The sequence below is a fragment of the Salvia splendens genome, chromosome 3, assembly GCF_004379255.2.
Source record: "Salvia splendens isolate huo1 chromosome 3, SspV2, whole genome shotgun sequence".
Taxonomy (NCBI): domain Eukaryota; kingdom Viridiplantae; phylum Streptophyta; class Magnoliopsida; order Lamiales; family Lamiaceae; genus Salvia; species Salvia splendens.
In genome coordinates this window covers 42,949,186-42,965,055 of record NC_056034.1, presented here as the reverse complement: position 1 = coordinate 42,965,055, position 15,870 = coordinate 42,949,186, and the positions used below count along the sequence as shown (strand labels likewise).

General features: G+C 33.9%; 2 protein-coding genes across 2 annotated transcripts; one reads left to right on the top strand and one right to left on the bottom strand.

The window, feature by feature from the left end:
- The first annotated feature begins 6,985 nt into the window (after positions 1-6,985).
- LOC121796186 lies at positions 6,986-12,953 on the top strand. The gene is made up of 15 exons (XM_042194950.1): positions 6,986-7,162; positions 7,250-7,327; positions 7,677-7,726; positions 7,864-7,917; positions 8,009-8,061; positions 8,218-8,290; positions 9,019-9,080; positions 9,611-9,679; positions 10,303-10,408; positions 10,694-10,773; positions 11,290-11,396; positions 11,873-11,968; positions 12,049-12,116; positions 12,545-12,587; positions 12,722-12,953. The coding sequence occupies exons 1-15, from the start codon at positions 7,097-7,099 to the stop codon at positions 12,800-12,802; spliced, it is 1,086 nt and encodes a 361-aa protein (XP_042050884.1). The 5' UTR covers positions 6,986-7,096; the 3' UTR covers positions 12,803-12,953.
- Positions 12,954-13,720: 767 nt separating this feature from the next.
- LOC121793369 (strigolactone esterase D14-like) lies at positions 13,721-15,565 on the bottom strand. Its single transcript, XM_042191367.1, has 3 exons — positions 15,264-15,565; positions 14,978-15,148; positions 13,721-14,302 (listed from the first exon to the last, which is right to left on the bottom strand). The coding sequence occupies exons 1-3, from the start codon at positions 15,470-15,472 to the stop codon at positions 13,861-13,863; spliced, it is 822 nt and encodes a 273-aa protein (XP_042047301.1). The 5' UTR covers positions 15,473-15,565; the 3' UTR covers positions 13,721-13,860.
- Between the last annotated feature and the right edge of the window lie 305 nt (positions 15,566-15,870).

The following is a 15,870-nucleotide window of genomic DNA, read 5'->3' as shown; positions in this document are numbered from 1 at the left end:
TGTAGAGAGTGTTTTTTTAGAAAGTGGGTGTATGGATGTTGTGAAAATGGGAGTGGGGGAGGAGGGAAAGTGGTATTTATAGATATGAAAAACGAAAAAAAAAAAATTCAAACCATGCGGCTATAGCCGCGGCGGATTTCCGCCACTATAATAGCCGCGGCTATAGCCGCGCCTATACCATGCACGCCGCGTCCTCACCCCACTCGCGGCGAAGCCTCGTCCGCCGCCCTCCACCCCTTCCGCCGCGTCCACCCTCGCGGCGGACACCCCATCCACTATAAGCGCCGCGCCTTCCGCCGCGCCTTCGCCCCGCTCGCGGCGACCGCCGCGTCCACCTTATAGTGGACGCTCTAAGGCGGACAAGCCCAATAGCCCCGCCCCAGTTTTTGTCTATAGCCCCAATTTTGTTGTCCATAGCCCCAAAATTCTATTTCCGCCACTATAGTGGACAACTCCAGTAGCCCCCAAATTTTATAATCAATTTTCATTTTTAAATATTTTTTAGTTTCAATCAAGTGTAATTTAAATAATCGCAGTGTAAATAACTAGAATACGAGGTAATTAGGGCCGAATATTCGGGTGATTCGTCGTTTCCTCGGTGCATTTTTTAGAGAGTGGTTGTGTAGATAGTGAGTGGATGGATTTTGTGAAAATGGTGAAAAATAGGTGGTGGGAAGTGGTATTTATAGAGGAAAAAAGAAAAAAAAATTTAGTTAACGCCGCATGCGCCACAGCGGAACTTCTCATCACTATAATCGCCGCGCCTATAGGCGCGGCTATAGCCTCCCCCGCCGCGTCCTCGCCCCGCACCCTCCCCAGCCGCCGCGTCCACCCCCGCGGCGGACACCCTTCCCACTATAAGCCGCCCCGCTTCCGCCCCAAACGCGGCTATAGCCGCGTCCTCATTATAGTGGACGCTCTAAAATAAAATGAAGTTTAAGAGCATCTCCAATGGTGGCGGGCCGGCTAAAATGAAGTTTAAGAGCATCTCCAATGGCGGCGAGCGGGCCGGCTAGCCGATTTGCGGCGCTAGCCGGTCCGCTCGCCGAACCATTGCAAGCGGCGAGTGCCAAATCGACGAAAAAATCGGCGTGCCCACACCGATTCTCGGGTGCTGGCCGATGCGCTCGCCGATCGGCTGGCCGCCATTGTAGACTCCCGATCAGCGAGCAATCGACCAGCCGATTTTAATTTTTTTTATTTAATGTTTTTTTTGTAAGACAAACTCATTCTTGGTTGTTTTCTCTTTTATAGGGACATCCTTGAAGGTTTTATGTTTATGTTCCACTTTCGATGTGGGACAAACTTATTCTTGGTGGTTTCTCTTTTATAGAGACATCCTTGAAGGTTTTATGTTCCACTTTCGATGTGGGACAAACTCATTCTTGGTGGTTTCTCTTTTATAGAGACATCCTTGAAGGTTTTAAGTTCCACTTTCGATGTGGGACAAACTCATTCTAGGTTGTTTCTCTTTTATAGAGACATCCTTGGAGGTTTTAATGTTCCACTTTCGATGTGGGACAAACTCATTCTTAATTGTTTCTCTTTTATAGAGACATCCTTGAATGTTTTACGTTCCACTTTCGATGTGGGACAAACTCATTCTTAGTTGTGTTTTTTAATTAATGTACTTTTTTAATTTTTAATATTATTATTGAATTTTCACGTATCTGTGTCGTAAATTTAATTCCGTATTTTGTCTGATTGTCAATTATTATTTATTTTATATAATTAGGAGTGATGTGGCTAGGCTATTGATGGGCTATTTGCTTGTCCTAATGATGTGACATGAGGATTTTTAGTGCTGATGATATGGCAGGAGGAGTTTGTGGCTAGGCGAAAGCCATTGTGGATGCCCTAGTATTATTTGTAATTGTCTCATGGTGTAACGTTCGGATTATTTGGTGTAATATATTGATTATGTGATTGAATAGATGCTGAGCGTGTTGTTGAACTGATGAAGATTCTGAATATGAATATTTGACGGTCAATTGATAGGATTCAATCCAAGATAACTGCAAATATTGTAAAATTTTTACTACTACTGTACTTGTTCTATTGATTATTTTCTAAAATTGTAAGACGAGCTAAAATTTGTTGAATCTTAATACTTCTATGTCAATTTGTGATTTTTGTGATTTTTATACCCCCGTTAAATTAATTTCTTTTTATTTTTATATACACTTCTAAACTATAATATCTTTAATATATTAATTTATTTATTCTTTATATTATCAAATTTATTACTACTTTTTTTATTAATATAATGTTTTTTTAGTTATTACTATAACTTCTTCTATCGCATTTTTTCAACCATTGCTTGTCTCAAAAAAATCTTTGTCTCTTATATCTTACTCTATCTTCTTTTGTTACTTTAAATTATCTCTTAATCTTTATGTTATCTCTATTTAATGATATAATGAGTTATTTTTTAAGGGGAATGAGTATTAAATACAAATACTATTTTTCTTCTTTCCCCATGCGGCCATTACTTGGACTCGCATTTGATTCACTACAGGTATGACTATTTATTCTTTCAGCCAATTATATTACTTGCCCCATTTTATGCCAAACTCCTCTTAATGAGAATGATTGTCAATTAGTCACTATTTTATTGCTAAATTCAGTAAATCATATTCGGAAGATCACGTTGCACGTATTCAAATTACTAAGCATTTTGGTGATATTTAGACTCAAAATATTTTGCTTCAAAAAATCTCTAACTCCACTTTAGGGACGATTCCATCTTTAATTTACTTAGTAGAATTTTATGTATACGTGTTACATCAATTTAGTCCAAGAGTGACACATGGGATTGGTATGGTGGGACAAAATGTGTTTTGTAGTATGTCTTTCATGTAAATATGTATGGGTTTCAAAATTTTGACACTTATTTAAGCTCAGATAAATCAACAAAAAAACCAAAACATGTTGCCGACAGCTTTTTTATTTAAAAAAGAGAAAAAAAATCTCTTCAAAGTACTAATAAGTGGTATCTCTAAAACAAATAAAGCTTTTATTATAATAATTCTTACAAATGAAGTAGAATGACCCATCATTTTGCAGCTCTTATTTGCGAAGAGATGTATTCGAAACTCTAAATCACATGAAATCTCAACCCCCCTTTCCTAACATTTCAAATATAAGAATGATATTTTAATTTAATGTGCATTATAATATCTTTTCTTTATATGAGTAATAATGAACACAAAATAACTAACTGCTTATTAATAATGAACACAAATAGTCAGATTCTTACCATCGTCTTCAATTAAGAATTGCAAAAGATATAAGTAGGAAAATTTTATTGAGTAGAGAACAAACAATGAAAAGGTTCCATTTGGGAAGAAAAAGAAAAGGCTAACCAAATGGGAAAAAGTCAAGATAGACAATGGGTGGATGACAGCCAACTCTTTCTCCCCCTCTCTCTCCACATCGACAATTGGTGAACATGCATAATGCACGAGCACTATAAAGCACTTCACACTATAAAGCACTTCACAATCGCTTTTAATGAATTTTTTCAGCTCTCATACAACTATTGAAAAATATTACTCTATCTGTCCCATAGTAGATGTCACACTTTCCTTTTTAGTTTGTCCCACAAAAGATGTCACATTTTCTTTTATGGAAAAAACTCTCTCTTGTGTCATTCCCCAAGTGTGTCATCTACTATGAGACAGAGGGAGTACTTACTGTGAAACACTTTACAATTTTCACAACGCTATTTGTTTTTCTCATCTCTTGTTTTTTATAAAAAAACATTAAAACCGAAATCAACCGCGAAGAGATGGCACGTGCGGGTTCACACCACTGGTCGAGGTGGGCAATGGTGCGTGAATTTACACACACGGTTTTGTTACATACCAGTTCGTTGAGTTACATGTTGTGCATGCGCTTTGCACATTCTATAATGCAATGAGGAAATACTAATATTTTTGTGAAGTTTGAAAATATTTGTACCAAAATATGACTTTACAGTTTCCATGTGAATAATTTTTAATGTTGATTAATTGGACCATATAGTACTCTATATTGCTTCATGAATAATGATTCCAGTGGTCTCCGAATTTTGCAAGTATGGACCATCAACGAAGTGTTCGTGAATTATGATTATAATGCAGATTTTTCGTTTCATAATTATGGTTATAATTATGATTAAAATGCAAAGAAAATTTCATAATTATTCAAAAATGTATAAAAATGAAGACAAGTAAAAACAAGGGAAATCACCTATAACATCTCCTACTACATCTCCTACATGATAGTCGCACGATAGTAGTACATACGTATATATGTGAATTGTGATTAAGAAATTGTTTTGATTTTTGAGTTTGAAAATTAAGAGAAAACTGCGTAGTACATAGTACTCATTCCGTCTCATGTTACTTGCACATTTCATTTTAGACCGTAAATTTGGGATTGATTTTTAGTGTAATTAAATTAGAATTTTAAGGGTAATGAGACATTACTTAATAAAAGAGCTCTTAACTTAAATTAACATATTAATTAAATACATTAATTCTAACTTAAACTATAAATAGTATAAGTAGTTTGTGACGAGTCAAAATAGAATAGTGCAAGTAACACGGGACGGATAGAGTATGTGATTTTGTTTTGATTTTTGAGTTTGAAAATTAAGAGAAAACTGTGTAGTACAATAGTGTGTGAGAAATTGTTTTGATTTTTGAGTTTGAAAATTAATAGAAAACTATGTCACTCTCTAGTCAAACTACAATTACGTCACATTATGTCAACTTGTGAAAAACCACTCGATGATTGAAAACATCAATAATTAGACACAAATGAGATAATATCACAATTATTTACATTTTTTGGGGTAAAGATATCGAATTGGTTGAGAAGTCAGTACATTTACACTAATTAAATTTCTAGCTACAATTAATAAACTATGGTATAAAATTAATAATAGATTTTAATTGAAGATTGGTGAAACCTAATTGAGATTAATATAACAAGTGATGGTGGCTACATAAAATACAAAATTTATGCGGCAATACCAACTTGTTGTGTGGAGCTGACATTTTTTAGTATTATTTGTAAATATATTTTTAATAAACTTTATTCCTGTGTAATAAGTTACGAAGCACTATAGATCATGTTTAAAAAGCAAGAAAAAACGACATACAAGTCATATGCAATAGCTTCGACCATATCAATAATAGTTACAGTAGTTATTTGGTTGTTTTCAACTAAAAAAAACATTTGGTTGTTTTTTACTCAAAATAATATTTGGCTGTTTACAAAAAACAAAGCACCTAAGTCTAATTAGAACATGTGACAAATTACACATGCAGACAAAATTAAAATGACGTAGTACTATTTAGATTCTACATTTCATTCAAAATAAACGTATTTTGGTCGGGGAGACATGAACAATTGATTGACAAATATATTGTCTAATTTATTCACCTTGCATTTATGTTATTTATTTATTGATGTCTTGAAATACTATAATAGCATGTGAATAAGTTTATTAGGGATGCTATTAATTATAATATGATTTGTCATAGTTCTAGTTTAAATAAAAATAAATTTATTTATTAATATATTAGTAAATTAATTAGCTTACTTCAAAATATAATTTTCTCTTACTTAATATGCCCTTCATTGAAGTCAAATCACCATATCTATATCTCTCTATAGAAAGAGATAATAAAATTAAAAGACTTGAAAATTAAATAAATTATCAATTTTTTTTAAAAAAAGATACCCTTTTTGTTCTAAGTTTATTAAGATGGTGACCATACAAAGGGTCCTTTTTTCCTCTCTTGAAATCCTTAATTATAGTCAAAGAAATATGGATTGTGTATTTATTAGGACTTAGGAGGTTGACCAGGACATGGAGTACTATACTTTATAACTCTTCGATTTGGATACATGTCAATTGTTGTGAAGTTGAATAAAGCTACAATATGGTTGGCTATAAATTTTTTTTGTAATTAATTTTAGTAAAAAGAAAATAATTATTAATGATTTTATTTAATGCTTAAGTCAATTTACATTCTTACTTGTCTGTATTTATCCTAGAGATGGAGGATGATTTGTCCAAAATGAAATGTATAATAGTTATAACGAAAGCCCAGTCTTTTTAATCCATAAAAGCCCAATATCTTTTTAATATATAAAAGCCCAATTAGCCCAAGAAGAATATCTGCTTTAAGACCTTCCATAAGAATTTAACAAAAATAAATATTACTGCTACGAATTTAATGTCGACTATCCAATACGCAATGCTGATATATTGCTTGAAAAATAAATATTAGTATCGATGTATAAACAATGGTAATCATAATATTTCTCGTAAAAGAAAATTGCGATGCAATATTATTAGTTTAGAAATAAAGGTAGTATGATTTCAATCAATTAGAATCTACTATGAATATAATATTCTCATACGGGAAAATCGTGATGATTATTTTTATTATTGTATAAATAAAGGCATTTATAAGTCATGCCAATCTAAAACTACTGCGTTTGTATACTTAATAAAATATTGTTGTATTTGTAAATAAAAAACATGCATTTAATCAAGGGATGTCAATATAGTTCGCAACCCGTGAGTTGGCCTGAATAGCCCGCCAAATTCATAGAGCTAGTGTTGAAAATTTCTAGCCCTATAATATTACAGCCCGATTAGCCCGCAACCCGTTAGAGCTAGACTCGAAAACCCGATAAAATTTCTACCGTTCTATTTATTTGACTCCTAATTCGACACTTCATTGATTATTTTAATCAACTATACTATAATTGGACTTGAAATAATACGGAGTACCTATTTTAACAATTTGCATGATTATAGGATATTAAAATTTTATGGGACGGAGGGAGTATAATACTTAAATTATTTGCATGATTATAATAAGATAGTACTAAATAGTATCGCTTATGAAATAGATTAGATTTGTTTAAATTATAAAAATAAAATCAACATAAAATATCTTAAATTTCAAGGTTAATTAAATAAAAATAAGTTAAACTTCCTAATTAACGACGGCTAAATCGACGGCGCCCAATAACAGGCTATGCTCGGCCGCCTCCACCGCGGCGCTCTGCTATACGATCAGCTGCTGAAATGTCCTCGCAAACTCATGCTGCTCCTACGCTTTCAACGGTTACTATCTCCTACGATCAATTGAAGGTAATCTCGATATCCAATACTTAACTTGTGCTTGAGTTGGTAGTTATGGGGATTGCATATGTTCTGATACATCGTTCTCCACTATAGGATACAAGTGCTGATTTATCGGATAAAATAGAGCTCGGATTTGGCCCCAACGGCCTCGGAACTCTCTCCGTATCGAATGTATGGAGTAATTTTACTGGTTTCTTTTATTTACTGAATTTATACATTCAGTTTGCAGCTGACCACCACTTCCACATAAATTTGGTATACCGCGTCTAGTTTTTTTAATTGTGGAATCGGATAGCGTATAGCTACTTAAATTTTCTGTTCGTTTGTTTTGTTGGAATTTGACTGGGAAATATTGGTGTTGTCAATAATGTGGTGTTGTTAATTATTTACATTACAGTACTTATAGCGTTTGAGTGAAGAGTAGGATTTATTAACCTAATTGTTGCAACATGTAAACAGAATGCATATATTGGCACATAAATGTTAATTTTGTGATTGCATTCGGTTCCATTTGTTGTAGGTGCCAGGTTATCAATTACTGCGTCGAAATCTTTTATGCCTTGCACCTAGGTATGAATTCAATGAGCTAGCTATTCTCATTATGTCTTCTGCATTGTTTACGCCAATGTAATGGACCCTTGATTTTCTTCAGTTATCTTTCCATGCTCTTTGCTTCTCAGTAACCTTTATTAATGATTTCAAATCAGATTAGCTAGCCTACCGGAAGATGTAAAGTGGCAACTTGAAGATCCTATCAGTAGGTATGTCTTCTGTTACTCACCTTGTGATCTCACTGGTGATGTCCTGATGCCTTTAGTTCAAGTTGCTCATGCTTTTCATGTTTGTTTGTAGGTACAATTTCGGATGGAGTCATGGAAAAGAAAAACTTGAGTCCGGAAAACCAGGTAATTTGGGTCCCTGGACTAAAGGTAAGCAGAATTTAGCAGCTTTCTGTCTTTCCTTGCATATAGTCATATATATCTGTTTTTACATTATCTAACTGTCTATGTTACTATTTCGTAACACTTTTTCATTCATGCGAGTATGATTTTGTTTAACAGATACGTTAAAGGGATCATTCTATGCCAATCCGATACTTGATGTCCCCACAAATGACCAATCACTAGTTAAAAGGTAATAACTGTTGCAATTGCTTTTGTCAGCAGTAACAGCGATATCATGGGTATTGGATAACAGATAGCTAAATAGACTGACACTGAATCTTCATAGTTTGTTGTTCCTACAGTAGAATATTTATTTCATCTTGCGGAACATGCATGGGAACTTTTTATTTTGGATTGAAAGAGTGAATGATTGATTAAATTAACTACACTGTATACCTGCTTGAATTTGAAAAATTATAGGTTGTGAAGTATCTATGCCTGTTTTAAAATGTTATCAAGTCTCATGTTTTAAAGTGGAAACTTGATGATTGTAGCAGTAGGTCCTTTCTCAATATCCTTCTGTATCTTCAGTTACTCGCATCCCGATCTGACTGCTGATGTCCTGCATGAATTTATTTCAGTTTGCTTATGTTTTTCATGTTTGTTTGTGGGTGTTCAAGTTTTAAAATGTTATCAACTCTGTCATGTTTTTCATGTCATGTTGTTTGTGGGTGTTCAAGTATCTGCTGGCTGTCAATTATGCATAATAGATAGTAACTCGAAATTATACAGGTTATATTAATTGCATGCCACCCATGTTGACATTTGCTAAAAATGTATTGAGAAATTTCTGTACTTGGCTGATAATTGTAATCTAATCTATTTCTCATAGAAGATAAATGCTTTTTAAAAGGTCCACTTGATTGTATATTGGAAACTACTATACTTTCTGATGGTTCTGATGATTTTTTCTATTAGGTATCCTTCTTACTGTGGACCAAATATATGGCCTCATGATGTGTTGCCAGAACTTGAACTGGGTATGAGCTGGTTCTAGCTACTCTGAACCTGTCTAATAAATCATTAACATATTCTCTACCTTAATTTCCAGTCAGGGATGGTGTAACTTATTGGAGTTATAAGTGTACTTTCTGTATCAACTTTTTTCTTGGAAAACTTCTCATAATGCCATAACCATTTATACAGTATGCAACTTAGAAACTTTTTTCCACATCTTTAGTTTGCTGTAGACCTAGTATGAGACTTTAAATTTTGTTTTGTGTATTTGTGTGTTTCCTTCTGAAAAACCTTGAGTATTGTTTGGAGCTGAAGTTCCAGCATTTCGTACTGATCACTGATTCTGATCCTATTTGATGTATTTTGTTCTAGTTTGTAGTCAATACTTGTAATATTTGTTTATAAATCAAATGGTTTTTCATTTTCATCAAATATATTATTAGGATAGTGATATGCGAAAGAAAGTTGGTAGTTTTTTTTCTTTTCTTTGTAAACTTTCGTTGGTTGGAGTCTGGAACCTGACTTCTTTTCTTTTCGCCTCTACCACGTGTAGCCTTTAAAGCTCTTGGAAAGTTGATACTGGATGTTGGGTTACTATTGGCACACCATTGTGATCAATATAGTAAGTTCTTTATCTCTGGATTTCGTTTACTTGCTATGAGTTTTTTTGCATTGTCAATTTCATTTATTTGGGGTTGTCCTGTGCATGATCATTATACATGTTTGTAAGTGATATCCAGTGTGCTGAATGATACTTTTAATACTCCTGCAATATATTCAATCTCAATTGGTTGCTTTTGAAACTTAAAACATGGACCTTAGTCATTCTAGTTCAAATCTTATCTCATACAATCTATTGCTTGCTTATAATATAGGGTTCCTCATCTTTGTTCTTCACAGAAAAATCCTGGCTATTGTTTTGAAAATATTTTTCAAACCCTCTAGTCTAATTTATGAAAAGGAGAAAATGTTGTGCAACCCTAGTTATGGAATGAAGATGCAACTTATTCTTTATGGGTGTCTATATTTTAAAATGGCTTGAAATTCGATACATGTTCAGTTTTTAGCACTAACTGTTATTTATAGCTGTAAAACAATCCAACCATAACTTGAATGCACTAGAAGTAGTAAGATAGCATAGATACTTAATAATAAGACCCTTTTACCGCTGAAGGGCAGGATTTTGCATTTGCTGTGGTACATTACTTGAAATCTAATATATTGCTTCTTGATCTACTTTTCTAGCATCAAATGGGTTGGAAAAGCATGAAAATGGAAGTTTGCAGCAAATACTTCTTCGATCTCGATGCCACAAAGGCCGTCTCATTTATTATTTTCTGTCCCATCACTGGTACACTTCTTTTCTTATAACGTTATGTGGAGCATTCTCAGGGTCATTGTATTTTCTTCTATGATTATACTGTGCCTCCATATATGAACAGTTCCCACTACTGTGACATAATATCCCTCACTTCACTGCAAAAATGGGACATAAGATGTTTCAATGGTTGGACATTTTCTTAATAATTTTTACAGCCACAGTTATAAAGTTGAATTATTTTTAATTTCAAAAGTATTGACCTCTCACTCGCAAAGCACGTATGCTCTACTAGTTTATGTAAATAGGCACACATAGTAACACTTCTCTTGTAGATGGTGATAGTGGCTCTATGTCATCATGGTGTGGTTGCCATACAGATCATGGTTCCCTTACAGGTATGTAAATTTTAGATCTTTTAGTACCATCATCGGATCTAGTATAGATGAGGTAGCATTTGTATGATAGTGGTTCTTTGGCTAATTAGTTCCCCAGTGAAGATTTGGCTATTATGATAATATGATGATTAATATATGAAAAACATGGTTTTATTCTTTTTTCATGCATTATTGAAATTTGAATGGTGTGCTTGACTACTTGTACACTTCTCAAGTATAATGCTGGTATTCAAATCAGCTGTCTGTAAAAGCATAATTCGAACTACATTACAATGATTTATTCAGTTGCACAAAAGTTTGATGAAATTCTTGGATAAGATCTTGCATCTCTCTGTGGTTTGTTGCGCATATTATTTCTCTACATTTGTTTTCTTCCCTTTGTTTTGTCCCCTAATAAGACTTGAAGAGTGTATTAAGGATCTTAAAAGTAGAAAACACGTGTTCCCTTGAGAAGTGTTCTATTGTTTCAGTCTTTACTTCTATTGTGACTAATGGATGGTGGCATCCCTTATACAGGTCTTACTCGTGCAATTTTCACGAGGGATACAGATACTGCGGAAATACCTTGTCCAGACAGCATTGCAGGCCTTTATGTAAAAACACGTTCAGGTCAAATAGTCAAAGTATACATCTTTCTGCTCATTGTCCTACTAGTATAAAGGTTTGATTGTGTTTATGTGCTCAAAATATTACAAACCCAAAAATCAAAAGAGAGGATAAGGGAAAAAGACGAGGTGGGATGTAATGGTGATAGCAGTGGACACTTGTTGCATCCCAGAGCGTTGTTTCTTGGTGTCTGCAATAATAGCCTCATAATTTTTCTCAGTTATACTACAACAAAAATAGATAGGAAATGCATGGTTTAATTGAATGTCCAGAAAAATCCAAGAAGCTTGACTAGATGTTATGTACAAATTCTTGACCCCTATTCCTTGGTACAAACTTTGTTGTGTTATTCTATGTCGACATGTAGTTACGATATCGTGAAACTGGCCATCATATGATGTTGGTCTTTAAGACTTGCTTTTGATTATGGTAATGAGTTGTCAGCTTTTGATTATGGTAATGAGTTGTCATCTTCTGTGCTTTTACCGGATAGGTGGTGTATGGGGAAGATGAAATTGCCTATCAAGTAGGTGAAACAACGGAGATACTGTCAGGAGGTCAACTATGCGCAACACCACATTGTGTTTGGGTATTCTGGCTATTTAAATCTCTCTTCTTTTAATGGAAGCACTGTTGATAATTATCGCTTAACCATGTTTTGATATTTAGGCTCCAAAAGGTGAGGTGGCATCTGGTGTTGAACGTTCTACATTTGCGTTATTTATGCAACCTAACTGGTATGCTTACTCACAAATCTCTCCATCTCAATATTTGGTTATAAGTTACCTATAATAGAATCTGGTTATCAGTATGCTGCTAACTCTGTTCCATACAGAAGGGCTAACCTTTATGAAGATAAGCATCTTTAGTTGCTCATAGATTGAAGCAAAATGTGAGGAACGTGAAGCTAGCTTCGAAAACCTGCTTCTTTTGGAATTAGATCCCACCTCTAACTGGTCTCATATATGTGCAAAGCCAATATTTTCATATCCACTTCCTTCTTAATTATAACATAAATCAGATTGATCTAGATCATTTGCCATCATGCATTGTAACGTAAGGGTGAAAAGAAGTGTCACATGAATTTGATTATCACAGAAATAGGCATCTAGAACTTTTACAAAGTTGTGTCTCATGCAATTCTGAGAGATGATTTTATGTTCAGGGATGAAAAGCTTGTTTTTCCAGAGCCGGTGAACATTCATGAGGTGAGTCCATTGATTTTCTATAAACATACCATGACAACATAATATGTGATGAATCTATATTTCAATCAGATAAATTAATTTGTTTATATGTACATATTCAATTTTTTTTTTGTATGTGTTGGTATTTTTTACAGTTTATTATTCCAAAGGGATCCATTTCTTTTGGAGATTACACCGAAAATGTGCTGGACAAGTATTACGAACCCAATGCATAAAACTGTATGTTCTTTTTTCAATCTTGTGAAATAGGAAAGTTGAGTTTTTATTTTGTCTTGCATAATTGCAAACTGTTCATTCATCAATTTCTTTGTAAATCAATTCTTTATAAATATTTACCTATAAATAATTGCTGTGCAAATTGTATTATTCTCTTGAGCATAGGTAACTCTTATCATTCAGAAACACAACACCTGAGTTATGGTGCCAGGGAGGATGCGAAGATTATAACAACATTTTGAAAAACAATATACAACATCGTTTTTGTCATTTTGATACGTTCAAAACTTAAGTTCATTTTCATTCAGACACTACCTCACAATATAAAATTATTGATGTCAGCTTATTTGCACTTTTTACCACGTAGTTGCTAAACTTCAAGATGATATATTCTCTGACTCATAATGCATTCAATCAATTTTCATTAAATTACATTTACCAGGCTTATTTTTAATAAACTTGTTTTTATTATAATTAGCAATATCATAATTTTATTTCTTTTTTTTGTTTATTTATATTTTTCTTAGTAAGTCATCAGTTAATGACTTTATTAAACAAATTCAAATGTGATTTTTACTAATATGGATTACAATTAAATAATAATAATTGTTATTGTTGTTATTATGTCATCAATTGTAGCTTACTAAGAAATCTTAATGCACTGGATCACTCTGGTTTATAACAATAATAACAACTATAGTAATTAGTACTATTATTTTAAAGCCAATTTTGATACAATTTTTATATTATAGATAATACTTTATACTTATTATAGTATCTTAATTGTTAGCATTAATTTATTAATTAGGAGTAATTCAATTAAAAATCTAAATTTAATTGTTAAGTATATAGACAATTAAATTTAATTAGCCAAACGGACCCCTTAAGGCTTAAATTAAACTTGCCAACAAACAACAAACACAAGAAAATTTAACATTTCAATCGTCCATATACAGAAACTATCACACAAATCTTCAAACACAATACTTTCACTTCCAAACCAAACACATATAACCATCAACTCAAAAGAAAAAAAAAAAGAAAAAAGAAACATAACTTAACACCCTAAAATTCTATCAAGAACTTGAACAAATTGGAGATGCGCAGTGAGATGAGGAAAATGGCCCTCGGTGTCGATGATGTCCACCTCGCACCCTCCCTCCGCCTTGATGGCGCTCTGCATGTATTCGACGACGGTGAATGGCACAACGACGTCGTTTTTGGTCTGGATGATATTGCAAGGCACCGCCACTTTGTCAAGAACACTCCTGTGGTCGGAAAGGAACACTGTTTTGGCTAAAGAGAGAGCTGTTTGTGGGCCCATTTTCTTCAATGAAACTGCGAATTTTTCGATGGAAAGTGGGTCGGAGGCATCCACCACCACCGAAGCAAACGCCGGAGCCCACTGCTCGTATTTTGCATCAATGCTTGCTAGCATCTCTTCGATATCTGATAAATTAAAACCTCCTTTGTAGCCTTCGTCTTCGATGTTTAGATACCTGTATTTATCATGTTATTATATTTGTTCATCTATTAAATTAATCTTCTCCACAAAATATGAAAATTATTTTCTCAACATGATACTTAATGAATAGCTAGGTTGGAATTAATATTCTGAGGCTTAAAATTGTTATTTCCCTTCAAGTAGTTTTCTTTTCTCTCAAACCACTATATATATTTTTTATTTCTAGTTAAACCTAAACATTTAGTGGCTTGGATCTTTACACATCAGGTTCAATCTCTACAAATGACATAACCTGCCAAAAACATAATTTATAGAATTATGTTAAAAATGCAAGTTGAACTGATCATCTTATTATCATCGTTTTTGGTCACCCACACAATTAAATTGGTATAATTAAACAGTACTCCGTACTAACTAACATATTAACTATAGTTAGTGGACAAATTAAAATACTAACTTATAGTATATCATCAATAAATTAAGACAAAAATGACTGCAAATTTGGGTTTTGTTAGAATTACGACAATTCAACGTGAAAGTTAATTTATGGTTGCAATTTGCAGTTGGTATTCTCTTTCACACAAACAGACAAAAATGACTTTTTTCAATGACATAATCAATCTTCCTTCACAGTCCCTTATTTTGTCCAACTTTTCAATTAAAACAGAAAATAAAACAATTAATTCATGACCGAAGAGATAAAAAAAACCTGGGAGAAGCTCCAACAAGGATGAGCCTGGTGAAGAGGTCGGGGCGTTTCAAGGAAGCAATACAGCCAACCATCGCCGACATCGAATGCCCTACAAACACGCATGACGTCACTTTCATCTCCTCCATCACGCAGATTAGGTCCTCCGCGAATCCATCGTAGCTCGAGTAGCTGCAATTTTCAAATTTTTGTTACCTTTTTCCACAAAAACTATATTTATATATGTATATATATATATATATATATATATATATATATATATATATATATATATATATGTTTGTACTTGTTTGGATTGTAGAGGGATGGATCTTTGGCGGCGCCGGAGAAGCACCAATCGAAGAGGAGGACGCGGCGGCGGGCGGAGAGGAGAGGCACGACCTTGTCCCAGGCCGACTGCTCTCCGCCGTAGCCGTGTGCGAGGACTAGGGTTTCCTTACCCGAGCCGACGAGCTTGGCGTTCATCGATGCCGCCAGATTCTCTCTCATCACCATCTATCGTTCCTTTTGTTTGTGTTTCTAGAGAGAGAGAGAGAGAAGGAGAGGGAGGTAATTTGGTGGGTGGATAACTTAGTGAGGTGTTTGTTGTTATACTTGTTAGTTATATAGAGAAACTGGGCGAGGACCAGCTTAGATATGCCCCTCTCGTATATATTTGTCGGTGAAATATGAGTCATACTTTTACACAGTATATTAGTTTTATAATAAAATATGAGTGAGAATGAATTAATGAAACGTAGAATCCACTACTATAAATGGTAAAAGTGAAAGGAGCCAAATTTTTTAGATGAGCAAAAACAGAAACATGTGACACATTTTTAGGGACGGGAGGGAGAGAGTACTTCATTTCATGGATTATAGGAGTATAATTTTTGTTACTCTAACTTTATGTG

Excerpts from the sequence above, each read along its gene's own strand:
- LOC121796186 (XM_042194950.1), top strand. The coding sequence starts at position 7,097 with ATGTCCTCGCAAACTCATGCTGCTCCTACGCTTTCAACGGTTACTATC. Across the intron at positions 10,774-11,289 it reads AGATCATGGTTCCCTTACAG|GTCTTACTCGTGCAATTTTC; the intron begins GTATGTAAATTT and ends TCCCTTATACAG. Across the intron at positions 11,397-11,872 it reads GTTCAGGTCAAATAGTCAAA|GTGGTGTATGGGGAAGATGA; the intron begins GTATACATCTTT and ends TTTACCGGATAG.
- LOC121793369 (XM_042191367.1), bottom strand. The coding sequence starts at position 15,472 with ATGGTGATGAGAGAGAATCTGGCGGCATCGATGAACGCCAAGCTCGTC. Across the intron at positions 15,149-15,263 it reads TCCCTCTACAATCCAAACAA|CTACTCGAGCTACGATGGAT; the intron begins GTACAAACATAT and ends TGAAAATTGCAG. Across the intron at positions 14,303-14,977 it reads CTTGTTGGAGCTTCTCCCAG|GTATCTAAACATCGAAGACG; the intron begins GTTTTTTTTATC and ends TGATAAATACAG.